The sequence below is a fragment of the Ammospiza nelsoni genome, chromosome 5 (genome assembly GCF_027579445.1).
Source record: "Ammospiza nelsoni isolate bAmmNel1 chromosome 5, bAmmNel1.pri, whole genome shotgun sequence".
NCBI classification, from domain to species: Eukaryota; Metazoa; Chordata; class Aves; order Passeriformes; family Passerellidae; genus Ammospiza; species Ammospiza nelsoni.
The window spans coordinates 2,748,827-2,776,262 of record NC_080637.1 but is presented as its reverse complement, the minus strand read 5'-3'; the positions used below and the strand labels follow the sequence as shown (position 1 = coordinate 2,776,262).

Genomic DNA, 27,436 nt, shown 5'->3' with positions numbered 1-27,436 from the left:
TAGATGTAGTTTTATTTCATGTTCTGTAGTGACAGAAGAGTGCATGGGAGAGACAAAACCACCCTGCTGTAACCCACTGGGCAGATTTCACCTGTCTCCCAGTCCACCTCTGCTCCTCTTGACGGTTTATACTGGAGGAGGATGAGGGAACATTGTGGCTCTGCCCAATAATCTGGCTCCCAGCCCTGCTGTACCCCAGCTCCAGCACAGCCCAGCTGCTTCCTCCGTGCCTTCCACATCACTGGATCCAGCCCTGCACTGAGAATCCCCTGGGATTCCTGACTGGGAGGGCAGAGGGAAGGGTTGGCAGCCAGGATGGGAAATGTTTGTGGCATTTACCCCCAGGGATTCTCGTGCAGGAGTTGTTGGTGGCGTGTCCCACTCGAGGAAAAGTCTGTTAATGAGGCTTGAGGGGTTCTGATGTGCAAAAATGTCTAATTAGAGACTCAGTATTCCAGTGTCCTTAGCCTGAATATCCTGCACAGCCAAAACTTGTTGAGTGGGATGTAATTGGCTCCTTTGCTCTCAGGGCTGCCCAAAAGGATGAGGAAACTGAGACTCAGAAAGGAGCACCTGAGGCTGCCCTGAAAACCCCTCCCAAACTAGGACTGAAAATCAGATTCCTTAACTGAGAGGGAAGCAACAGACTTGAAGGGGGATTTGATAACGATTGCCTTCAAAGTGCTTCAAGAAAACCCCTCGGGGAGTCAATCTGAGTGACCCTGCTGCGAGGTACATAAACAAGAGGAGTTTCTCTTTTCCAGAAAAGGAATCAGAGGCTAAGTGGCCAGAGGGAGGAGGGGACACTGCCATCAGCCAGGTCCAGACTCCAGCCTCACTTCTCCCTCAAGGACTGAGCCTGCACAGAGGTGTTTTTAACCAAATTCAATCTGCCAGACCCACCCATCACCCTCCATTCCATTTCCAGCACTCCTCACTCTGCATTGTCTGTGCCCCTTCTCTCTCTTTGGGGATTTATTGCTGCAAGTTTTGACTCTTTGTTGCCACTGACCTTGGATGCAAGGAGATGAAACATCCAGCATGGCTGTGGTAGAACCAGTGAACAAATTCATGCCTTTCTGCGCTGCTTGCACATCTCTGTGCTGTCCCTTCACTGACAGCAAACACACTGGAGGATGGATGCAGGATGAGATGGGGTGGGAACACACTATAAAGCTCTGTGTCAAATGGAAATATCCTCAGGTCACAGTATGAAAGTTTTCTGGGCTCTTACCCACCGCACCACAATTCAGGGCTGGTTTGCCAAGGTTCTCTTGAACAATTCCAGAGCATGAGCCCCATTTTTGGGCATGTTTTGGGATGGATCCCCCAGATCTGATCTGGAATCAGGCAGACTGCCGTGATTTTGGATGAGGGTCACACAAGCTGACAGAAGCAGAGCATTCAGAGCACCGACAGAAGGCTGGAATATGGTCCAGGTTTGTTCCCTTCTGTTCCTGCAAGGAGAGGCAGCAAAGTCTATCACATCAACTGGATCCCTGTCTCCACCTGGAGGGTTTGCAACTTCACAGGAACCATTCAGGTGAGCTCAGAGGGTGAAGACCAACAAGACAATCAGAAAAACCCTCCAAGGCTGCCAAGGACACCGTGAGCCTTGGAGTGACAGCATCCTGCAGAACCACTCTCAGCTGGAACCCTGGGCTGGACAGATCCCAGCCCTTCCCAGCCCCTGTCTGTGCTCAGGGGGGCTTGGCAAAGGAGACCTCCCTGCCACTCATGGCCAGGAGCTCAGCCAAGCTGACACCTCCCTCTGCAGGGCTTTGGCAGGAGGAGATCACTCAGGGAAAGGCTGCAGAGAGGCATCTTCAAGATCAATGGCATCACTAAAAAGCTTAAAGAAAAACAAGAACAAACTGATATCCCAATGAACTGATGTCCCAATGAACTGATATCCCAATAACTGATATCCCAATAACTGATATCCCAATACTGAGGACACCTGGATCCAATATTCCTTGTGAGGCAGTGGATAAACCAGTACAACAAAGTGATGGGAGAGAGGAATGAGGCCCCTGCTTGGCCTGTTAAACCATAAGGTACCAATGAAAACTACCTTGGAGTGGACCCCTTGGAGTGGACGCCCATGGATTCCTCTCTAAGGGTGATGGAGATCCTGACAAGTCCAGAAGAGGAGAGGTTCAGGTCAGCATTGCAAAGCTGGAGGTGCTGGGACAGGGCCTGATGGCCAGAGTCAAATTTCTTCGAATGGAATGGGAACCACCAGGAAAATGTGACCCAGAGAAGAGATGCTGGAGTGCTGAATTCAAAACAGCCAACTGGTGGAGAAGCTCTGTCCAGCCTCTGCCACCCTTCTTTCTCTGAGTCTTCCAAAAAAACTCTTCCAAAAAAACCCTGGAAATCACTCCCCAGCAAATCCCAGAGACTTTTTTGGAGTTTCTTGGCTCAGCCAGGGACTGAGACATCATTTTGCCCCTCTACCTTGATGCCTTAAGTTTTAGCTTTCATATTTTCCAGATTCTGCATTGGTGTGTAACTCTTAACTTCATATAACTTCAACTCTTAACTTCAAGTTCTCCTCACAGCTCAGTCAGACAGAACAATCCTTTTCCAGCCCCAGAACCAAGGACACCATTGTAGCTTCGGACCCAAAAAGTACAAACAACAGCACATTGAAGAGAGCAATCTGGGAGGATGGGACTGCATAACCTGGAGCTCTAATTGGACAATTGACCCCAATATGGAAATGGACCAAAACTTGTAAAAGTGTGAAAACTCATGACTCAGAGTCTATCTTTGGTGTAGCCACAGCCAGGCTCTTGCACTGCCCAAGGTGTATCCTTTGAAGACCTTTTAATAAATCCCTACTTTATTCCTTTAACAGGAAATCCCTATGCAGGAAAGTAGATAAATAATCTGGATTGAGTTGAGTGATTATTTAGGCTGTTGAAATAAACCATAGTATGGTGTGCTGCTAAGTGCAAAACATAAGAAAATGAAGTGTACTCACATTTTTCCTCACAATGGTAAGAGATGATGCAGTGAGGTAAGCAAGCACATTTTGGTCCAAAGAAAACTGTTACACTGAACACCCTGAACCTGTTAGTTTTGAAATATTTCCATTATAGAGTTTGCATTAGAATCAAGGGTTAAGATTATCATCTTAAAGGGTTGGATCATCATCCAACCATCACTGTTTTCTTAGGTTTTAATAACGCCACTGCTCACTTCATTTTGCTGGATATGGCTTTGCTACCAAGTAAGTCGGGTTTTTCATGAAAGATGATTTCAGGTATACGTATTACCTTCATGTAACCACTTAAATCCCTACTTAATGAAGAAAACTACTGTTTTCCTGAGTAGCCTCTGCTCTAGGCAGCCTCTGCAGGCCTCAGCTGTGTTTCTGTGAGGGCAGGAGGTGGGACAGGCAGGGCTGGGCTGGTGGCAGAGCCCAGAGGTACTCACGTGTTGTGGAGGACGCACCATCCGCAGTGCGGGTCTCCCGAGCCCAGGCACTCGCTGCAGGTCTCGTGCTGGCTGCACGACTCCACGGGCACCCTGGTGAGCTGCAGGAGGAAAGGGAAAACCTGTCAGGCTCCTTACATAACTCAGGATGGCTTGGTGGAAGTGCCACCCTCCCTGTCCCCTTCCCCTGCTGCCTGCTTATAGTGGATATTTTTTCGCCCCCAATGAAGGAGGAATGGGGGGTGGAGGAGGGCTCCATGGGTATCAGAAGGCTAATTAATCACTTTATTACACTATATTAGTCTATATTATATTATATTACATTACATCTAAACTGAATCTGCCAAGCATTCAACTCTGCACACACTGCACAGAATCTCAGCTGACAGTCCTGACACACACACACACACCTGGCCCTGACAGACCAATGAACCAAAACACCATCACTGTGGGTAACCCATCTCCATATTGCATTCTACTTTTGCACAAACACAGGCACGGCAAATGAGATAAGAATATTCTTGGGAAGAATTGTGCCTTGCTTTTCTCTGTGAAGAGAAATGTGGGGCTACACACTGTGACCGTGTTCGCAGGGGTTTGAGGATGAGGGAAGAGAGGAGGATCTGACTCCATATTTCAGAAGGCTGATTGATTATTTTATGATATATATTATATTAAAACTATACTAAAAGGATAGAAGAAAGGATTTCATCAGAAGGCTAGTAAAGAATAGAAAAAGAAAGAATGAAAAACAAAGGCTTGTGTCTCAGACAGAGAGTCTGAGCCAGCTGACTGTGATTGGCCATTAATTAGAAACAACCACATGAGCCAATCAAAGATCCACCTGTTGCATTCCACAGCAGCAGATAACCATTGTTTACATTTTGTTCCTGAGGCGCCTCAGCTTCTCAGGAGGAAAAATCCTAAGGAAAGGATTTTTCATAAAACATGTCTGTGACAACACACTTGGCCCTGATAGCCCAAGGAAACCAAACACTATCACTTTGGGTAAACCATCTCCATATTGCATTCCACTTTTGCACAAACACAGGCATAGCAAATGAGATAAGAATTGTTTTTCCTTTCTCTGAGGTTCAGAGAATGTGAAACCCAGAAATATTATTGAAAAATTGTGCTTTGCTTTTCTCTGTGAAGAGAAACGTGGCCACACCTGTCCTCCTGCAGGAACACCCATGCACGGCTGGCAGGCAGAGGGATGGGGATGGGGATAGATGGGGATGGGGATGGGGATGGGGATGGGGATAGATGGGGATGGGGATGGGGATGGTTTTCTCCAGAGCTCAGCCTGGAGCAATCCCTGTGCATATCCTGCTCCACATTCCCTGTAGCCCTTCATGCCTTGCAGGATTTCCCAGCAATCAGCAAATTAGGCAAGCTGTGGGGATGTGGTACTGTGAAATTAAGTTAATTCATTTTGAGATCTTCTGCAGTAAGTTAAACTCCCTGGACCTCATTGATCTCTCTGGTTTTGGACTCTTGTTTCTTTCTGGCTTCCTGTGAGAACTGAGGTCTTGTGATGTCTTTGTCTGCCTCCCATGACCTCCTGCCACCCCCAGTTCCCACTGCCACCACCACTGCTGGTCCCAGGGAAGGATTAACTCCACTCCCTTTTGTCCATGCATCTTTCCAACCATCTCTTGTCCCATCCCAGGAGAGGTTGCTCCCAGCAGGGAAGGGACAAAGGCTACCAGGCTGGATATTTTCTTCCTATAGCCCTGCTTTTGCAGCTCAGAAGGCATTAGAGTAGGACCTGAAACATCCAGGTACTGCCAAAATACCTCATTTTATCATCTATTTTTTCTTTTATTTTTCCTTTTTAATTAAAGTGTTTCAGCGAGAGGTTTCAAAGGTTGAAGGGACTGCCCAGCCTGACCTCCTGTCTCACAGATTTTGATTCCCTTTACATTTTGTAAGCCCCTCACAGCTTTTGAAGCCAAACACACAATTTGGGCCCAATGACCTGCTAGTCCCTTTTCCATTCAATAAGCTTCAGAGAGCCTCTGTAATATCCAGTCAATTGCTGGTGTCTTCACCCCAGTTCCTGTCAGCAGGGAGAGTTTATTCCCGCAGATGATGGAGTGAGGCATTATCCTGATGAAACGCCACTGAGAGCTGCCAGCTCTAAACTGCAGAACAGTTACTCCTGACAAATGACGAGGGAATGCACCTGGATCCCAGGGACAATTTTTTTACTTGGCACTGCATTCAGGAGAGTCTGAGCTGTGGAGTGACAGACTAAGATCCATCTCGACTGTGTCTGCAAATGAACTAAGAACTGGCTTTTAAATTTTCATATTTATCTATTTTAATATAAATATATATATAACAGGCAAAATTCCAGCTCCGTACGAAGACCTTTTTCTGGTTGTATCAGAAATTGTTTTTCTCACCCCAAATCCCAGTTGATAGTCTACAAGCACAAGCTGAAAATGTGCAGCTTTGCCTCTGGCAAGTGGCAGAAGCTTTAGAAAACTCCAGGTAGAAACACGATGGAGTTTATTTATTTACCATTGCACCAGTGCCTGTGCCAAGTCACCCAGAGGAGCCAACTGCGGCTACTGAAAGCCTTTAATGAAAACGTGAGAATGGGGGGAAAAAACTCAAACAAAAACCAACACAAACTCACTTTTCTCAAGTGCATCTATAGCCATGAGCATAAAAACACAATCAGAACAAACCACAGAGCAGTAAAAGTTATAAGAACAAGACAGGGAGGGAGTAATTGAGATTTCTCTAATTATCATGACCCTGCCAGTGGTGAATTAATGGTTGGATTTGATGTTTTTAAAGGTATTTTCCAAGATTTTATGATTCTTCCAAGAAGCTTAAAAATTAAGATTGGCCATGAATGAAGTTGTTTCACCTTCCTCAAGCTTCCGATCAAGAAAGTATCACCTATTTATGAAGAACAAATTTTATGCCTCAGGTTTTCACCCAATTAAACTTGTTGAACCCAATAGTCTGTGTTGAATCCAAATTCCAAAAAGACAAAAGTTTTTACAAGAAGATACCAAAAGGTATCATATAATATATAATATAATATATATAATATATATTATATATTATATAATATATAATATATAATATATAATATATAATATATAATATATAATATATAATATATAATATATAATATATAATATATAATATATAATATATAATATATAATATATAATATATAATATATAATATATAATATATAACATATAATATATAATATATAATGTATAATATATAATATACAATATATTATATATTGTATATTATATATTATATCACATTATAATTTGTAATTTACAAATTATTATTTATAAATTTATAATCTATCAGGCTCACATTATAATTCATTATGTCCGCCATTCCCATGTTGTATTTCCACCTGAGAAAAATACATTGTGATTTATCTCAATCACATCAAGCTTGGCCATGTCTGCACTGTGGCCACCAGAAGATTTGAAGAAGAAGCAGATAATTTAATTTTGAAAGACTCTAAACCTGCCATTCCTCAATCCAGATGCAATTCCCACCTGGTAATTAGAATTTTGTGAGCACAGTTGGGTTTGGCTCTGCAGTTCCCACCCAAACCACCCTCAGTTTGACATATGGTGCTGCTTGATTTATCCTCATTAGCTCTAGATAGTTCCATCCAACCTCATTTCTGAGCCAGTTTACACCTGTCTGGTAAAAGTGAGCCTTGGTTGAGAAGTTTAGATCAGAAAATGAACTTTTCCAACACCTGGTGATCCTGGCTTGAATGTTCAGAGTTAAAATCCACCTGTGGCTCAGATATAGGTAGAAGAAAGAAGTCCTAGAGGACTGAAATTTGCCATTTCTTGGCAAATTGCTGTAAAAAAAGGAGATAAAAGTTGGTCTCTGTATGTTTTACTCTTATTAGTTAATTAGCCATCAAAGGACAGCCAAGCTCATTGGCAGGAGAAACCTACTGGGAACCCAGACTTCATCTTTGCAGAAATGTTTTCTTTTCAGTGTGTTTGGGGATATTTTGTGGGATATTTGTTGTTTTTAGGAGCACACCTGGCTTGTGCTGCTGCCCCAGAGCCCACAGGGATGTGTCAGGAGCTGCCCACATCCCAAATCCTCTCAATCCCACCAGGGTGTGTCTCTGTGTGCATTATTCCTGCCCTAAAAGTCCTTTTAGGAGCTCACCTCTAGCAGCTTTATTGTGAGATTAATTAAAACTGTACCACGCTGATAAATGTCTCGGGCTGCAAGTGTCAGACCTTCCAATTAATGCAGAAAGAAAACACAAAAAAACAAAGGAGCTGCAGCAGAAAGAAAAGCCACCTAAGGGTCCTCTGCTGAAAAGAGGAAGAATATCAAGCAAATAAGGCACATCAGAGGTCTTATTTTCCTTTTTGGAGCATAAACTGTAATTAATTCAGCTCAGCTTTCCACGTTGAAGGGTTTGAGTGGTTTGAGAGCTGACTGTGTCCCTCCAGGGAACAGCCACTGAAATGTCAGCACAAGGGAAGTCCATGCAGCCTCCCAGTTACAGAGCCTTGCCATTATTCACTTGATGAATAGTGATGAAGGGACCAAGGCAGTGCTGGAGGTGGAAATCTCCATGGCAAACCAGGCTGTGCTCACTCCCTCCACCCCTTCTCCATCCCTGGAAAGCCTGACAAACTCTTCAAGGTTATTCCCTGACCTTGGTGAGGGTCCCTACCCCTGGTTCTTAGTGGGGGTGAAACCTGGATTCAACATTTTGCAACAAATATCACAGAATCCTGGAATATCCTGTGTTGGAAAGGGACCCACAAGGATCATTGAAGTTCAGTCCTTGATTGAAGGGCAACTCCAAGAATCCACCACATGCCTGAGATATATCCCACATATAACCAGGGATTCAGCAGGATTAGAAAAGGAAAGCGTCTTTCTTTCATTTTGGGGCATTAGGAGCCAGTTTGGAGTAATTTATATTCCTGCAGTGGTCACAGCTTCACTGGTATTTTAGTCTCACTGTGCCAGAGCAATATATGGATGTAAGAACAGACTGCTGTTGTCCTCAGGGCTTAAATCCCATATATTAAGAAAATACATGATATCAGGAAAAGTTTCTGCCCCCAGAGAGTGGTGGGACACTGAACAGGCTCCCCAAGGAATGGTCACATTCCCAAGGCTGCCAGAGCTCCAGGAGCATTTGGACAATGCTCTCAGGGATGCCCAGGGTGGCATCTGTGGTGTCTGTGCAGGACCAGGAGCTGCGCTGGATGATCCTCACAGGTCCCTTCCAGCTCAGAATATTCCCTGATTGCATCCCCACATCTCCCCATTTCATCAAGCAGAGCTGAAGCTGGAAGTGAGGTCTCAGCAGCAGAAGGAGGAGCTGTCTCAGTGTCTCTGAAGGTTTGGGCTTATCTGAGCAAGTTTGAGGAGGAAGTTCAGGTAACACCCACTCACTGAGCACCAGGTTATTAAATACAACATATTCAGGCCCCGGGTTCATGGGAATATTGAAGATATGAAGGTAAGGTCCCTTCAGATGCCTGTCCACACTCCTGGTGGACATCCAGCAGCTGCTGGCTCTGATATAGGTACAAGAGAGAAGTCCTGGAGGACTGAAATTTTCCATTTCTTGGCAAATTGCTGTAAATTGGGTTATTAAATACAATATATTCAGGCTCTGAATTCACTGGAATATTGAAGATGTGAAGGCAAGGTCCCTTCAGATGCCTGTCCACACTCCTGGTTGACATCCAGGAGTTGCTGTGCTTCCAAAGATCTGCCCAGGGCAGAGCAGAGGGACAGATGATCCCTGTCCCAGTGAGAGGAATCTGAGCACATTTGAGGAGGAAGTTCAGGTAACACCCACTCACTGAGCACCAGGTTATTAAATACAACATATTCAGGCCCCGGGTTCATGGGAATATTGAAGATATGAAGGTAAGGTCCCTTCAGATGCCTGTCCACACTCCTGGTGGACATCCAGCAGCTGCTGGCTCTGATATAGGTACAAGAGAGAAGTCCTGGAGGACTGAAATTTTCCATTTCTCGGCAAATTGCTGTAAATTGGGTTATTAAATACAATATATTCAGGCTCTGAATTCACTGGAATATTGAAGATGTGAAGGCAAGGTCCCTTCAGATGCCTGTCCACACTCCTGGTGGACATCCAGCAGCTGCTGGCTCTGATATAGGTACAAGAGAGAAGTCCTGGAGGACTGAAATTTGCCATTTCTTGGCAAATTGCTGTAAATTAGGTTATTAAATACAATATATTCAGGCTCTGGGTTCATTGGAATATTGAAGATACGAAGGTAAGGTGATGACAGATGATCCCTGTCCCAGTGAGATGCAATCCCAGAGCCAGGGCTGGACAAGGGGAAGGTGACTCTTGTGTCTTTCTCAGGGACAATGAGCAGGCCCAGCTGCCATGGCTGCATCAGGATTGCAAGAGATATTTCACCTCATCAACACATTCATTCACTGCTCCCCAAAGAAATCACACACAAGTTTCTGGCTCACAATGACATCTTTAAAATCTGGCGAAATCTGCAAAGTGCTGAATGGTTCAGGGCTCAACTGCTGCTTCAGGGTGTTTCACACAACACTCACCTCTGATTCTGCCTAAATTCCAAACTGCACATTCCCCAGCTCCCAGCCTCCCTTCCCCTCCCTATTCCTAGTATGAATGAGTTATAAAAAGTCGTTTAAAACAAAATGATTGAGTTTTTTTGGATCTGATAGACAGGAACAGCTAATCCTGTTAGAAATTTGGCTCCTGCTTCTGCCATTATGCATTCACAAAAGCTCCTGCTATGTGCTCAGTCACAATTTTCTGGCTCCCATTTTTGACTTTTTTGTTTCAATATACATTACTTCTCTTTTCCCCCTTAAACTGCCAACATTCTGGTCAAAACCTGAATCATTGCTCAATCTCTGTTGTTATAATTGGATGTTAATACAGCGGCAGGATTTATTCAGTGTGATGGACTAAGCTAATTTAAATGTACAAAAAGGCATCTTAAGTAGCCAATTTCCTTCCCAACAGTCAAAAGATACATTTCCAAAACACTGAACAGTGGCTCTGTCAAGCCATGTGGGTTCTGTGAATGCTGCTATCTTTCAAGGCTCAGCCAGCCCCACAAAACTGCAGGGAGATTAAGAGTGGAGCTGATTTGATTTCAAAGCCCTGAATAGAGTGTTCATGATAATACAGTTTATTAAATAGAGGAAGGCAAAAAAACCACCTGAAGGAAGCACAGGTTGAAGCACTTCTGCACCTTTATAGCAGTCAGTGAGGGTGTTCAATCACCTGCACAGCATCCCAAGATGCTGATTCTATTCTGGCCTGAATTATGGACAAAGGGACTTGGATTTTCCCTGTCATGTTTGATATCCTGGCCCTTATTACCTGATCTAGAGACCCAGTAATAAAAGCAGGAACAGGGAAAAGCAAAGCCCAGAGAGGGTAAATAAATAAAAATTATATATCTATAAATAAAAAATAAAATAAAATAACTATAAAATAAATTAATTTATTATTAATAATATTAATATAAATTATTAATAGTAGTAATTTATTTAATGAAATAAAATAAAAAAAATAATAAAATTTTATTTTGAATATTATTGTTGTTGTTATTATATATATCACCAGGGTAAATAAACAAAAATTATATCTCTATTAAAAAAATAAAATGCATTATTAAATAAAAGAATTTAACATTAATAATTTATTAAATAAAATAGAAATTAAATAAATTATTATTAGTATTAGTATTATTATATCTCACTATGGTAAATAAATAAAAATTATATATCTATAAATAAAAATAAAATATATTATTAAAAATAATATATTAATATCAATATTGATATATTTTATTAACATTAATAATTTATTAAATAAAATAAAAATTAAATAAAATAAATTATTAGTATTAGTACTAGTACTAGTATTAGTACTATTATATCTTACCAGGGCAAATAAGTATTAAAAAAATAAATAAAAATTATTTATTTACCGTGGTGAGAACCCCTGAAAAACTGCAGGAAGATTAGGAGTGGAGCTGATTTGATTTCAAAGCCCTGAGTAGAGTGTTCATGATAATACAGTTTATTAAATAGAGGAAGGCAAAAAAATTATATTTATATTTATATTTATATTTATATTCGTTTAAATTTATATATCATCAGGGTAAATAAATAGTTTTTATTTATTTACCCTGGTGAGAAACAGGACTCACAGACAGGGAGATGTCGGACTGCTGGGAGAGGAGCTGGGTGTGATCCCAGCCTGCCACGTCTGCAGGATAAGCACAGAACCTGCCAGTCCCACTGGGACAGGGAATGTCATTTCTCATCAGACCCCTCCAAGCTCTGCCTCTTCATTGTAGCTCTCTTCCCAGTAAATCCATGCTTACATCCTTGGAAAACTGGGGGGTTTAATTAAGGGTGTTAATTGGAAGCAGCAGTAGCTGTCAAGGACAAATGACACAATAATTAAAGTGGGGGTCAGTGTCCTGCTGTGTGGCAGGATAAATTACCTGATCAAATATCCTTGCTCACCCCTACCTCCAGTTGTGTGTTTGCTGTTCCTCCTCCTCCTCCTCTCCTGTCTCTGTTCTGGGCACCTTTGGTGAGAGATTTCTCTACTCTGGCACTGCCAGAGCAAATCTCCAGTCACAACCACACAACACTCACACCAACAGAGGCACGCCAAGAAGATGAAAAGATGAACAGAATGATTTGGTCCCCACAGCGTCTGTGGCAACAGCTCCAGGAAGCTTTGAGGTGAGGCTGAGTGCTGGCAGCTCCCCTGAGAAGCTCTCAGGATGAGACTGCTGCTCCTACAGCAGTGAAATTGGCTTTGCACACCTTGCAGTGCAGCTCTTCTCTTCATCCACCCCTTGGCAGGACCCTGCCCTGCAGCTGGCTCAGAAAACCCCTCAGATCAGGGGTTTTCTATGTAAACCATGCTGGGCTGCATTTCTGATCTATCAGGTCTGTCAGTCTGGCAGCTCGTAGGGAACAGCTTTGTCATGGCAGGTGTGAAAAGGGAGGGCTCTGCCTTCTCACTAAACTCTGTCTGCAACATCAGAGTCCAATTCTGAGCTAGGAACTCGTGCTCTGTTGAAGGAGAGGCCTTTTGCAGGGCAGGATTTGTCTGCTCTCTGTTTCAGATGTCAAGCAGGGATGAGATAAATCACACCCTGGATGTTTCTGTGTCTGTTCAGTGAATAGAAAGGACAGCCAGGTCAGGTGGAGACACAATGTACACCACAGTCACTGGCTGAGGTGACTCCCACACCAATGCCACACTGCTGGAAGAACATTTTCTGCTCATCCTCAAATTTTTATCACTGAGAACAATCCCCAGATGTGTTCAGGCCTTTCCTCTTCCTAATCACAGCACCAGAATAACAGAATTTTGTGTCACAACATAAAATATATTTTCTTAAATTTCCTGGGGAGTGCTGTAGGAAATCCCCCATGTTGCACAGCTTGTGAACCATTGCAGAACTCCAAAACCCCTGTGTGGTGACAGGGGTTTGAGCAAGAGCCTTTCTCCATCTGCTTTATCACAGCCCTCACACCAACCTCATCCCTGCTCTCTCTCCTGGCTGTATTTACAAGGGAACGGACAGATAACAAAGATTATCTCAGTCCTTTTCTTAGAGGTTTGGCAAGTTGCCAGTTTTCCCTGCTCAGCCTCTGCCCTGTGCTGTCCCTTCTTCAAAGAATTCCTCCTCTCCTGGTGACTGACCTCCCAAAAACATCAGTCCAGGAGGAGCAGGGACACAGCATCCTGCTGGGACCTTGGTTGGCATCCTGAGGGTTGAAAAGTGTGGGAATCCACAAAATTAAGGGGTTTTAGGAAATCTGCAAAAGGCAGCCTCAGAGGCAGCAGAACTGTGATTGGAGCTAAGCAGCAGCTATGAGATTGGTTAGCAGAAAATTTTTTAAAAAGTAGAAAAGCAAGGACAAATAGAGCAATGGTCTGTGTATAAACACTTGTCTAGAATAACTCTCTAAGCTACAGAATAGTTCATCTAGCAAGATATTAAGAAGTTTGAAGCTTAATAATGGAGCTCTGTGCATTGTGTTTAAGGCTCACAAGCAGGGATTGGATTTGAAATAAGCCAGCATTGTTTAACCAAAGGTACCTGTGCTTACAGTGGTTGGATGGAGCTGCTGTCAATGTGCTTTTGCTGTGTGGGATTGGTCACAAAACTGTTAAAGTGAGCTGTGACATTGAGTTCTGTGTCTGCTGCCTGGGGTGTGAGCTGAGGGCATCTTCCCATTGCCATAGCCATGGAATGAGGCTGGTGCTGGAAAATCAAACAGCTCAAGGCACGTTCCCAGCAGCCCTGCCCTGTTGGGGATTTGTACAGAGACCTCGGCCAGTGATAGAAAAGTGTTTCACACATTCAGAGGTTTCAGTTCAGATTTCCACCAAATTAACCCATTTTTCCCTTACCCAAGGGTGCCAAACCCTTCCTCATATGGTACTGCATCCCATTGGCAAAAGGCAGGAAAATCTTTAATTTTCCTTGTAAAAATCAGGGTTCACCAGCTCAGAGGTGTGGAAGGAGACAGAGATGATTTAACCCAAACCTGATGAAACCAACCACCTTCTTCCCCACCCTACAAACCATCAGCTCTGCCTGATTTCCCCTGCCTGCACCACTCCATCCTTGTTTCTCCCTGCTTCATCCAGGTACCTTCACACTCCCCCTGCCCTGTTTACAATAAATCTTGATCCCCTGGTCAAGTGTTTCACTCTGTAAACTGTGAAACAAATGAGGTTTGGCTAAGCATTTGTGTTCAAAAGCCTTCAAAAAAAGAGATTCGTGTCACAATTAATGCAGGGCCAGCCCAGGCTTAATGAGAGCTGGTGCCTGTGTGGCCACTGGAGCGTGGCTGCTGAGCAAGGGAGAGGTTGTTACCCAGGCTCCAAAAAGGCTATAAATAGATTTAATTGGGGCCTCTGAAGGAATTCATACCACTGCAATGGGTTTGTTAAAGCTCAGCAACCCTTGAAGGCTCTTGGTGGAGGCTTGGAAAGTTAAAAAACACAGGGAGAAGTTAGGAGTTGTTTCTGCTGGTGATGGTGCTTTGCAGGTCATGTTGTTCTTTCCAGATGTTCCCACCACAGAATCAGAGGAAGTCTTGGGTTGGAAGGGACCTTAAAGATCATCTGGTCCAACACCCCATCATGGGAAGGGATCCTTATCCTCAGTTATCAGTGAGCGTCTTTGTGTAAATTAATTCCCCTCAGCAGCCCTCTCAGGTATCTCATTGTGTCCATTCCCATCTATTCAATCCTGTCACCACTACAGATTCCATCTTTACATATTTAACATTATCAAAACTCAGGACATTGCTCTGGCTGCCCTGGCTGATTCCAGACCCTGGCAGGGGGCTCAGAGACCTTGGCACAGAGTCACAAACACCTGTGCCTTTGATTTTAGCCCATGGAAACAATTACCAGCCTTGTGTGAGGAGTTACAAGCCACAAGAGTTTGAGTAGAATGATGGTGAATTTGTCACAAAGTGAAAAAGTAGAATTTTAGGGATTTAGAATAGAAGTTCAAGAAGCTAGATAGAAGAATCTAAGCGTGTCCTGTCTTTATTCTTCTTCTTCTTGTCCTCCATCTTCTGCTGTGATGGTGGCACTTCTGGATTGGTTTAGAGTAGAGACAGACTGTCTAACATAGGTGATAGGTACTGGAAAATTATGGTAAATAAAGTACACGTAGTTCTTAGTATAAAAAGCCAACACCACCCCAAGGGCAGGGACTGTGCCACAACCCAACCTGCTGGACAGATCTCCACAAGTCCAAAAAAGAATGTATTAAAGAGAAAATAACCTTAAAAGCCATAGCTGAAGAATCTCAACAACTTCTTCAGTCATGGGGCTAAAAAAAAGACTCTCTAATACCTTGGGAGCCATTTCAATGACACAAAACCAGTAAAATATCTCCCTGGGCTATGAAGTTCCATCCTCATCCAAGAGCCTGTAGGAACTTTGCCTCCTCTCTCTGCCCTGGCACCCTGACCCTGTCCCAGGTTTCTGGCTCCACCACTCCGGACCCAGGCAGTTCCTGAAGGACTGTGCTGATCCAACTCCCTTGGGCAGGATGCAACCCCTGCCAGCACTACCAGGCTACAGAAACTGGGGCAGTTTGATAAATGCCCCTTTAAAATCAGATTTTAAATCCCCCATAATAACACACAAGAAAAGCTGTGCTGGCTGGGGCAACACCCCAAAATCCCAGTTCCATCAGCCATGGCCTGAAAGAATAAGACCAAAGTAAACACATTTATGTCCCCAGCAGCTGCCCAGCTTTCAGCTATTTCCATTCAGGAGAACTTCTGTATTTTGTCTGTTTCTCCATCATAACCCCAAGAGCTATTTCTTTATTTATTTATTATTCTGCTTTATCATTGAAATTGCATTGTTGCATCCACAGTATGCTTTGCCAGGGATTTTCACAGATCCACAGAGCCCCTCTTGCTTGAAGGAATCACCTGCTTTCATTTGTTCAGGGCTTGATTTTTCAACAGTTTAATTTCATGCCCTGTAATTCTTGTATTTGCAGAGGTGTTGAGCAGTCAGCTCCTATCCATCCCCTCCTGCCACTCCTGAGTTTGCCAATGTCTCCAGCTCACCTCCCTCAAGGCTGAGGAGCTCCTGCTTCTCCAGTCACCTCCCACATGGAAACAACCTCTGATCAGATTAAGGTGAAGAATCATTAAGGTGGGAAAAGCCCTCCAAGGTCATGGAGTCCAACCCAGCCCTGCCAAGGCCACCACTGATGTGCCCCCAGGTGCCACATCCACAGGGCTTTGGAGCATTTCCAGGGATGGTGGTTCCATCACTGCTCTGGGCAGTCTGTTCCAATGCCTGACCACCATTTCCATGAACAAATTTTCCTGAATTTCCAATCTAAACCTCCCCTGGTACAATCTGAGGTTGTTCATCCTGTCCCTCTTCCCTGGAGCACAGCCTGACCCCATCCTGGCTGTCCCCTCCTGGCAGGGACTTGCGCAGAGCCACAAGGGCCCCTGAGCCTCCTTTTCTGCCCTTTCCCAGCTCCCTCAGCTTCTTCTCATCAGACTTCTACTCATCCTTTCTCTTTTAACCATTTATTCACCCTTTTTAGCCACATGTTGGGCAAAAGGAGAGGCTACATGGCGGTCATCTCTTTGTAGCCTTCACCATCTTGTCCCCTCCCTCTCAGGCCCTTATCTCACCAAAAGCTATTAAATCGCTTACTAAATCACTGCCTTTAGCAGGGTGTCACCTCTCAGTTTGATGCACAGGGGTGTCCACATCCCTCAGGCTCATCCCAGGTGACAAACACAGCACATCAGGTTGACCTGTGACTGTTTTATCAGAGGCAGGTAGCTCATAAATCTTGATTGCTTTTAGAGTGAGTGTTCAGTGGCACTGATCTTCACAAAGCTCCTCAGAGCCCACAAAAAGGGGCATTTGGAGACACCCTCAAACACACCCCATCCCAAATTTTCTCCCCCTATCACTACCCCCTCTCCTTTCACACGTCATTCTCCAAGCAGTGCCCTCAAATCTCTCTGACAGGAGCTCCACAGGCAGCATCAATCAGAGTGATAACATCAGCTGGAGAGTTCTGAGGTCACACTGCTTAATCTGCAGCCCAGAATCTTCAGATGTGAGGCAGGCAGAGCCGTGATAACGTTTGCTTGCAGCTGTTCCTGAGCAGACACACACCAACAGCCCCAAAATTGGGGTTTTCAGGGCTATCACAGCACCTCTGCCTCGGCAGAGCTCTCACCACCAGCAGCCTTCCTGAGGGTTTCACTCAAGAGCTAAGCAGGATTCAGGGAGAAGATGTGAAAATTCCCAGACCTTTAAATGTGTGTGTCAGTTTATTAAAGGAGAGAAAAGCAGACAGCACTCCCTGCTCAGCTGGTGCCTGTGGGATCCCTCAAGGTTTGGCGGGTAATCAGTGCTACCAAAAGGGGCAGTGGCCAGGCAGAGATGCCAGCCACAATTTTGGGGCACATCCATTTGTCTTTAGATATCCCTGATGTTTGTTTTGGCGTGGAATTAGAGGGAAGAAAATACCAGCAAAGCCCAGCTCTGTTGGGAAGGATGAAAGTTTGACAAGAAGGTCTCACAGATATGTGTGCCTAGCAGAAAGATTTTTAAATCTTGAGTCTGATGAAGGAATAGAGTTGGAAGCAAGTTTTGATCTAGAAGAAAAGAATTGCTGAGCCAGTCTGACTGGATAACCAAGGAGGCAAAGGGTGTGTGAGTTAGAAGGGGTTTTATGGCTTAGAGCAAAGGATAAACCCACCCCAAACAAGAAGATGTTTTTACCAAGCACAAAGAGAGCACAGGCAAACAAGTCAGCAAATGCTGCAAGTAGAAAAAAGGTCTCAGAATTTTCCACTGCAAGAAAACTGAAAAACAACTTCTAGCTTAAACTGTAATGTACTGACTTTGAATGATTGGAGAACAGTAACATGAATATGGTAATTACAGTAGTTATGATGGGCTGTAGGTAACAGTTCAGGTATAGATTGGTTCTACTGCATGAAGATGCTCAGCAAAGAAAAGTCTGTAATGCATTGTGACCAAAACCAAAGGGGCTCCAGGCCTGCCTGCAGCTGGAGCTGACAGCTGTGGGCACAGCTCTGTCACCCACCCTGGGCTGCTGTGACACCTTGGATACAATAAACTGCATTTTGGATGCAATAAACTGCATTTTGGATACAATAAACTGCATTTTGGATGCAATAAACTGCATTTTGGACAGCCCCTGGAGTCCCACATCTCTCATTCAGGCTCTTACACAGCTCCTTCTCTCGGTGGTTTTAACTCACAAAGGGGTCTTCAAATGCAGAATTCCTACTGAGTGCAGCAAGGGTTGCTAATCACTCACACCATTAAAAGCTTGCACATGCTTTACTTTTCTTGTGAATTCATCAGGCTTTGGCTTCCAACCACTGATCTTTGTTTTGGTTTTCTCTTCCAGGTTGTAAAGCCCTTTTACATGCTGTTTTCACCCCATGAAGATGCTCAGAGATCCTGATCAAGTTATCCCTCAACATTCCTAGTGATAAATTAGCACTGAGATGCTTTCAAACGCCATGAGGACCTGCCCACTTCCTACAAATAATTTTTGTGGTTCTTTAGTCCTGCTTTTCCCACCTGGCCACAGAGCATGACTACAGCTCTCCCATTCTCCTCAAAGTGCAGGATGATGTCAACCTGCTTCTACAACAGGCCAGATGAGGAAAAAACCCTTTGGAAGGATGTGAAGAAATGGGCCCCTCATCCATTTCAGTCTCTCAATCCCCAGCCTGACCTAAATTCCTTCCTGTGACACAGCAAAGTTTGTTTTGTCTGAGGGAGCCAAAGTGGCCCAGCCTCTGTGCCCTGGTGGTGGTTAATGCTGAGCTAATCATTGTTCCACTGAATATTTTATCTGTGGGATTTAATATCAACTTCCTGCTCATTCATGAAAGTTTTCTATAGATTTGGGCCCAGTATTGATCCCTGGAGAATACTACTAGGAAAACCCTCAGGCTCTTTGAGAACTGCCGAGTTTTAACCCACTTCAGAGATCTCTTCATGCTATTTTTAGGGTTTTGGGGCTTTTTTTTTTGTAAATGGGAACAGGCTGAGGAGTTGTCTCAAGCACTGTGTGGAAAGGTAAAGACAGTGCATCCACAAAGAAAACTTCATTATTTCCTTCAAGAATGGCTCACCTATTTCCTCACAGATTGACAAATATCCTATTTTTCATAAAATCATACTGAACAGATGCCATTTGGCCCAAATGAGGAACTTCAGATTTATTCAACATTCTTTAATATTGCCCCTTCTAGACCTCAGGAATCCTTAGAATGGGAGGCTGGATGCTCCTAAATCATTAATGCAGTCCCCAGCATTTTAGAGGTCAGATAACTCAGGTCTCCGGTGTGCAAGGTGATCCTCAGAAGAGCCATGCATTAACCAGTGCCTCTTTATTGTAGCTTTACACCTAAATTCCCTGCTGAAGATCCCAAAGTTACACAGGATCAACCTGGGAAACCTGTGGAGCTGCAAAACCCTCCTGACTCCAGGTAACAACCCCAAATTTAGGCCTCTTCACCATCCCCAAGCTTGTGCAGCAGCACACAAGGTTCTCATTCCTCCAATTAGTTTCATTCGTACACTGGTGAGTTTTTTCGCATTCCTCCCCAGCCAAAGCAGAAAGATGAGACTCCCACCGCACCTTTCTTTTTATGGAGCGACAGACCCGGCGCCCAGATTTCCTGGGGAAAGAAACAGCTGCCATGAGGCTCTGCAGAGAAACAGAACTTTTGTCCCTGCAGGGAACTATTCAAATTTGATTTGAGGCACGGCTTTGGTGCTGTATATAACAGGGAGATCCCGTTTCAGCTCCTCCAGCCAAGCCCTGAGTTCACAAAAGCTGCCGTGTAGGGAGGCAGGGACGGGGATGGGGATGGTGTTCTTGGATGCCAAATGGCATCTGGGCAGTATGATTTTAGGAAAAAATAGGATATTTGTCAGTCTGTAAGGGAATAGGTGATCCATTCTGGAAGGAAATAATGAAATTTTCTTTGTTGTCCTACATCTAAAATGCTGGGGACTACATTCATGATTTAGGAGCATTCAGCCTCCTGCCCTACTGATTCCTGAGGGCTACAAGGGGCAATATTAAAGAATGTTGAATAAATCTGGAGCTCCTGATTTGGGCCAAATGGCATCTGGGCAGTATGATTTTAGGAAAAAATAGGATATTTGTCAATCCGTAAGGAAATAGGTGATCCACTCTGGAAGGAAATAATGAAGTTTTCTTTGTGGATGCCCAGTCTTTACTTTTCCACACAGTGCTTGAGAAAACTCCACAGCCTGTTCCCATTAAAAAAAAAAAAGTCCCAAACCCTAAAAATAGCATGAAGAGATCTCTGAAATGGCTTAATACTTGGTAGCTCTCAAAGAGCCTGAGGGTTTTCCTAGTAGTATTCTCCAGGGATCAATACTGGGCCCAAATCTATAGAAAAATTTCATGAACAAGGTGAACATTGCCAGCTGGCCTGTGCACAAAGCACAGAGACCCAAGAGGCCCCACAAAGCCCCTGCCAGCTCCATCCATGTGGTTCCCAAAGTGGCACCCTGAATGAGGGCGGGATTATCCTGCTAAGGCACCCTAAAGGAGCCCTCCACCTCAAAGATCAAAGGCACGCTGGCTCCAGGGCTCTGGTTACACCTGCCTCCCTTACAATAGGGTTTGGGCTGGGGGATTTGCTCAGGTGCATTTCACAGTGCTCACCAAAAGAAAAAAAACCCTAATAATACAACTCCTACATACCCTTTTGTCCCTGGTCACAAAGGAGGGAGCCGTGCTTGGCTTGTCATGCAAGGGGACAGAAAGGAGAGCAAGGAGCAGTGCCAGGTGCTCAGAGAGCACCTCTGAAACACAAGACACCCTGTGCAGCTCAAAGGACTTTCTCCTGCCCTCCACCTCCAGCAGATGGGAGGGCAAAGCTTCCTCACTGCCCCAGCACCTCCCTGCAGGGCTGGCTCACAGGCAGGTGACATTTCTGCCTCTTGGCAGGACACTGCTGAGCCTCCTAAACCCCTTTATCCCTGTCTCACCCTCACCCCAAAAAGAAGTGGCTTCAAAGCGTTTGGAGTCTCCTGAACCCCTTTATCCCTGTCTCACCCTCACCCCAAAAAGAAACAAATGGCTTCAGAGAGTTTGGAGCCTCCTGAACCCCTTTATCCATGTCTCACCCACATCCCAAAAAGAAGCCAATGGCTTCAAAGATTTTGGAGTCCCCTGAACCCCTTTATCCATGTCTCACCATCATCCCAAAAAGAAGCCAGTATCTTCAAAGATTTTGAAGTCTCCTGAATCCCTTTATCTGTGTCTCATCCTCACCCCAAAAAAGAAACCAGTGGCTTCAAAGAGTCTGGAGTCTCCTTGCAGAGCTCAGGGCACTTGCCTTCTCCATCTCAGTAGCAGAGGTGACCTTCTCATTGCTGCTCTTTACTCCTCCTTCTCTCCAGCCAATGCGCACACACTCACAACAGGGCCAGTGCTTTTCACCTGTGCCTCTCAGGCCCTTCCAGGAAGGGAACAGGGAATAAAAAGCATCAGGGATGAGGAGAAAGCCAGGCCTAGCACTGAAGTGGCTGCCTGAAGGTCAAACACACTCATCCTTTGATTGGCATGAGAATTGACACCAGTTTTATTAAAGCAATCTGGCCACTGAATAAATACTGCTATGGCCACACACGGCCTGGCTAAGAAACCCTCTGATGCACAGACTGGCTGAAGTGCAGGGAAGCTGGGCAAGCTGAGATCCCTTCTCCTGAGCTCTGGACACTGCCCTGGCCTCCTTCCAGCCACAACAGGCTTGAGGCATGCACAGGATCAGCAGAGGTGCTGATTGTGAAAAATGTGTATTTTATGACTGGCTTTTCACAAATATTAAAATTAATATTATATATGTTGTGTTAGAAAGTTATGCTGTGTTGATTCTCTTAAGTAGTGTGGTAAATATAGTTTTAGGTTATAACAAAATGTTAAAATAGAAACTATGCTATGTAGGATACTTTTTTTCTAAAGAAAGGACTCGCAGTGAGACAGCAGCCACAGGACACCTGAATCTTTCAGAGAAAGAGAATTTGTTGCCCCATTATCAGGAGAAATGAACTTCTTCCTGCCTTGCTTGAGAAGGACAACACCTCTAGGATTCAGAGGAAGAAGCTGACCCTGCCCAGACAGAATCCTGTGTTTGAATGGAATTTATGCATCATGTATGAGGTGTATAAATATGCAACAGGCTGTTGTTTTTAAGGGTTAATCCTCTGTTAACGTGGGTCCTTTTTCAGGCTTATTTTGCCCAGAAAAGGTACCCAGACTGTCTGTAACTCTTTGTTTCTATTGTCTCATATTGTCCTCATCCAAATTGTCCAAAGTATTATTACTCTAATTACATTGCTATTTTTATAACCATTTTATTATTATTAAACTTTTAAAAATTTAAAACCGATTGGTGTTTTTCACACTGATGACCCCCAATCCCACTGTCTGACTGTCCATAACTCTCTGTTTCTATTGTCTCATATTGTCCTAATCCAAGTTGTCCAGATTATTATTACTCTAATTACATTGCTATTTTTATAACCATTTTATTACTATTAAACTTATAAAATTTTGAAACCAAGTGATTGGTGTTTTTCACACTGATGACCCCCAATCCCACTGTCTGTCTGACTGTCCATACCTCTTAGTTTCTATTGTCTCATATTGTCCTAATCCTAATTGTCTAAAACTCTTATTACTCTAATTACATTGCTATTTCTATAACCATTTTATTACCATTAAACTTTTTAAAATTTTAAAACTGATTGGTGTTTTTCAAACTGATGATCCGCAGTCCCACTCCTCCTGACCCTGGCAGCCAGCTCACGGTGTTTGTAAGCCCTGTCAGGTTTGTACAGCACAGCAGAGGGGCTGTGGGGAACATTTCTTTTATTTCTCAGATTCCATTTCACACCAGTGAACCATAAAATTATAACCACAGCTTTTCGCCGGCCCGTTACGGATCTGTGACATCTGTCTGTCTGTCTCCCTCCTACCCACACGGGTGCAGCCTGGTGGCAATAATGGATGTCCTGAAGGAGCAATTTCACCTCTGCTTCCCCAGGATTACAGGCTGCCTCTTCCCAAAGCAGCAATCCCTGCCCCTGCTTTATTAACCCAACAGCAGGCGTGGAGAAAAGCCCTCACCCGGCACAGGCAGGAGAGTGGTTTCCTCAGCATTTATGGAGAGCAGGAAATTAGGGATGTGTTACCAAGCCAGATGAGGATCAGGTTCAAATCTCACCAAAATAATGGGTGAGGAGGAGAGTTTTCTTCCAGCTGTCTGGGATTTTACCTGAGGAGAGCTGTAGATGTCCTGCTTTAATGCCAGGAGTTACAATATCACCTTTTTGGCTCACGTTTCAGGGAAACACAAGAGTTCATGCCCCTGTTCCTTTATCTCCTCCAGAGGACACGCAGATTTTATAGGTGTTTGTCCCAAAAGGAGGTGAAGGAAAAGTGAGGTTTAACACTTATTTTATTTCTTGTTTCAGCCATCACTCCCTGAATCAGCAACTCCAAACATCCTTTCCTGTCTGAAGATCTTATTTATACCTTTGCAAACAGAAATAGTCTGGAAAGAAAGGAATACAAGCCAGGTAGGAGCCCAGCTCTAATCCCTCCCTGGCCAGAGACCCTTTATTTAGAATTTATTTAATCTCCAATTCCTTCCATGCAGCCAAAGAATCTCTGAAATGGACACAAACCCCACCCAGGACAATTTCTGCCCATTCCTTATGAAGGGAGGTGGGATAAATCTGGAGCAGGCTTTTTTTTTCTATTTTTTTTTCCCTTTCACATGCACAGCAAGAGTTAGATCCTATTTGCAGCTCCCAAGGATGCTGTGAGGCTCCAGGACTGCTGGGATTGCCTGGTGCTAATGGGGGATGTTTAGAAAAGCATGTTCTGAATCCCTGGAAACATTTAGCTCAGCTCAGTTTGTTTTCCTAAAAGATATGAAATATTGCTGAGCTGAGGGCTCAGAGCAGACATCTCCCTGAGGAGCTCTGTGACCCGAGTTATGCAGATCACATTAGACAATCACACCAGTCTCTTTTTGCTTTCAATCCCATGAATTTATAACTAGCCACCAAATAGTTCCAACCATAATTGTCAGCCTGGGCTGAAAAGAGCTTAGCTAGGCACACAGGCTTTATGTGAAGTGAAAAGGGTTTTTTTTATTATTATTATTGTTATTTTTATTTTTATAGCAGACGGGTTTCGTCTCGCTCAGCTTTAAACTCCATTTTCTCCATCAGGATGCAGATTTCACAAGACAAGTTGCCTGACCCTGTGACCAGGCCTGTAATGGGACTGGGACAGTAATTGCCATATTTGCCAGACAAGGATGAATTGCCTCTTCCAGATGAGCCTCACAGACAGCAGAGATGAAGTTTATCATCGCCCTAGATGTGTTTTGTTTTCTGCTGATGCATAAACGTCCCAGCAATTAGCTTGCTGTGTTAGGGGCTCCCTTTTCCACCTCATTTTCCTGTTTATGTCAGAGGTTTTATGGCCTATTGACAGCACAGGCTTTTAAGACAATTCACAGGGAAATAAAGAGTGGTCAGACATTGGAGCCTGCCCAAGGAATCACATCCTTGGAAGTGTTCAAAATCACCTGGATGTGGCACTTAGGGACATGGCTTGGTGTTTGCCTTGGCAGTGCTGGGTTAGTGGTTGGTCTTGATGATCTTGGAGGGGTTTTTTCCAAGCCTGAGCAATTCTGTGATTCTATCACAATTCCAGCAAAATTCCTCAAATATTAGTTCATAAATCTGAATTCTTTGCTGGTTTGGAATCTCTCACAGATTTAGAGCATTTGTGACGCTGGAAACTCTGGGAAAGAGGAGGATGTTGGCTGGTGGTGTAAAAGATTATTTACCAAGTTGAGAGTAATTAAATCTATTCCCACCTAATTAGACCAGGGTTTAAAAAAACACCCCAGTCTTTTCCTACTGATTTCACAGAATCCCAGAATGGTTTAGATGGGAAGGAACCTTCAAGATCATCCAGTGCCACCCCCTGCCATGGGCAGGGACACTTTTCACTATCCCAGGGTGCTCCAAGCCCCATCCAACCTGGCCTTGGACATTTCCAGGGATTCAGGGGCAGCCCAAATTTATTTTCCTCCAAGATGTTGGTCTGTAGCATCAGTGAAACCATCACTGGTAGTTCCTACAACTTGGCCACATCTGAATCTCTAACTTCAAATTCAGAATAGCCCATGAAAAATCATCAAAACTGGTTTTTTGAATGTAGACTGAACAGTTATTCTCAGATAATATCTGCAGAAATCATAATCCTTTCATAAAAGAATCTAATTGATTCATTATCCTATGACTCCCGTAAAATTCCATCTCACCGGAACATTTAGTCATAGTTTAGAATTAACTTCTCCATTTCCTTGGCTTTGTTTGTGGTTTTTAATTTATTTTTTTTTCATACAATTTGTCAGGCAGAAGTTGATGCATGGCCCTCCTTGCAAAGGATAGCTCAGAGACCAATTAGTCAACCCAGGGATGGGCAAGCTCCTCCTAACACAACTGCAGGACTGCCACAAAATGGCAGCTGAACAAAGATCTATCTAGCTTTTAAAAATATTAACCTTTTTATGGACTCTGCCATCTATCAGGGGGTTTATCCTCTGAGTGACAAGGTGGGGGAAGCCAAAAGCTGAGCTAAAGGCCACCAGCTCCCCCATCACCCCACAGATGGGAGCAAATGCCCTGGGGTGCTTTTAGCTATAAAGGCTCACTAAGAAACCATTTTGGCAAAATAACTGAGATTAAAGCGTGATTTAGAAGTACAATTTATATAAAATGCTTCCTTAATTATTTAGAAATCGACAGATTTAATAAAAACTAATATCCAGCCCTCTCCATCTCCTGTTTCTGCTGTCAGTTCCAGTGAGATGCTTCATAAAAGGGGAAAGTATCCTATAAAAGCCAGGGCCTTGTATTAGGTGTCTGCATTTTCTAGCACCTAGAGAATGGTTTATAAACTGAATACTTTAAGTCTTCTAAATGTCTAGGTAGTTAATATTTTTAAAATTAAAAATCACATTAAAGCATTAAGCTGCAAAATGTTTCCTTTTTGTTTTGAGGGTGGGTTTTTTCCAGTCTTTTCTTACAAATGCACCTCCAGGAATGTTGTTTAGAATGAAAGAATGAGGACTAAAACATAAATAACCACCTCAGTCCTTGTCCTGGGGAAATGCTGTCCAGCAATGGAGAGAATCACTGCCAGGACCCACTGCAAGGGCTAAAAATTAAACTTCCATGGGGAGAGGCTTCTTCACAGAATTCAGTCCACTGAGCCCTGACAGATTGCAAGGAGCTGTTTTTAGGCTCAGCACATCAGAGAGGAGGCAAAAAAACTTGTAATTTGCAAGTTGTGCACCTGAACTTAGAAATGCTGAGCTGGTTTAGGAGCAATAAGAATAATCTTTTTTTCCAAAATAAACCTTTCCCCCCAGAAAGGAATTAGAGGATCAGGAGTTCTGCTGGAAATATCTGTGGTAGCAATTTATCTGGGACAGCTGGAGGGGTGGGAGGTGGGAAGAACTTGGACCCAAAGCACAGGAGATGAAGGATCTGATGCAGAATAATCCTCCAGAGATCATAATTTGGATAAATATATATGAGCCAGCATTAATAAGTCATTAATGAGTAGAAGTTTGGGAGATCTCTCTGCAGAACCTGTCCCTGTTACAAGAGATCACTGAAATCCTGGGTTGCACATCCTGAGAGGCAGAAATGGTGAGTGAGGACAGGTAATTTTCACCTTTCATGAGAGCAAGAGATGCTTTTCAAACTGTGCACCAAAAGGAAGGAAATTAAAACCTCTCCTGGTTGTTACAGAATTCCCAGGCTTGGGAAACAAAGCTGAATTCCCAGAGCATCCTTGAGCTCCTCTGGCTGCTGGATGTTGATAAGCTCAGGACAAACCCCATGGATCATTGGGAAAGGAGGGGGGTCAGAGTGCAGATCCACCTTTAACAAACTGGTTTGGTTTTCAGTTTTTACCTTTTCTGCTGTGTTTTCTCCAGGTCCCTGCAGCCACCAAGCAGGATTGGGAACTGGAATCTGCTCGGTGCTGCTTGTGGGGCAGGATCTCACCTGGAGCTCAGGCTTGAGGAGCTGTTCCTCCTTTTTAGAGGTTAAAACCTTAAAGGAGGGATTTGCTAGAGAAGCTGTTCTGCTCTTTTCTCCTCATTTTTAAATTTTTTTTCAGTTAAACTTTAAGGAAAGGCTGAGGATTGCAAATGTGATATTTGGCTAGGAAGGATTCTAGCACGAGGAACCACAACTCTTCCTCTTGGTTTGAAAAGACCAGTCTATTTAAGGTTC

At 43.9% G+C, this 27,436-nt stretch overlaps 1 protein-coding gene across 1 annotated transcript in view; it reads right to left on the bottom strand.

The window, feature by feature from the left end:
- The window catches only part of PLXNA4 (plexin A4), a 502,236-nt gene that overhangs the window by 162,152 nt on the left and 312,648 nt on the right, over positions 1–27,436 (bottom strand). Inside the window, exon 5 of the mRNA XM_059471897.1 lies at positions 3,445–3,545. Within this exon, the coding sequence (XP_059327880.1) occupies positions 3,445–3,545 (101 nt within the window). The remainder of the gene's footprint in view (positions 1–3,444; positions 3,546–27,436) is intronic.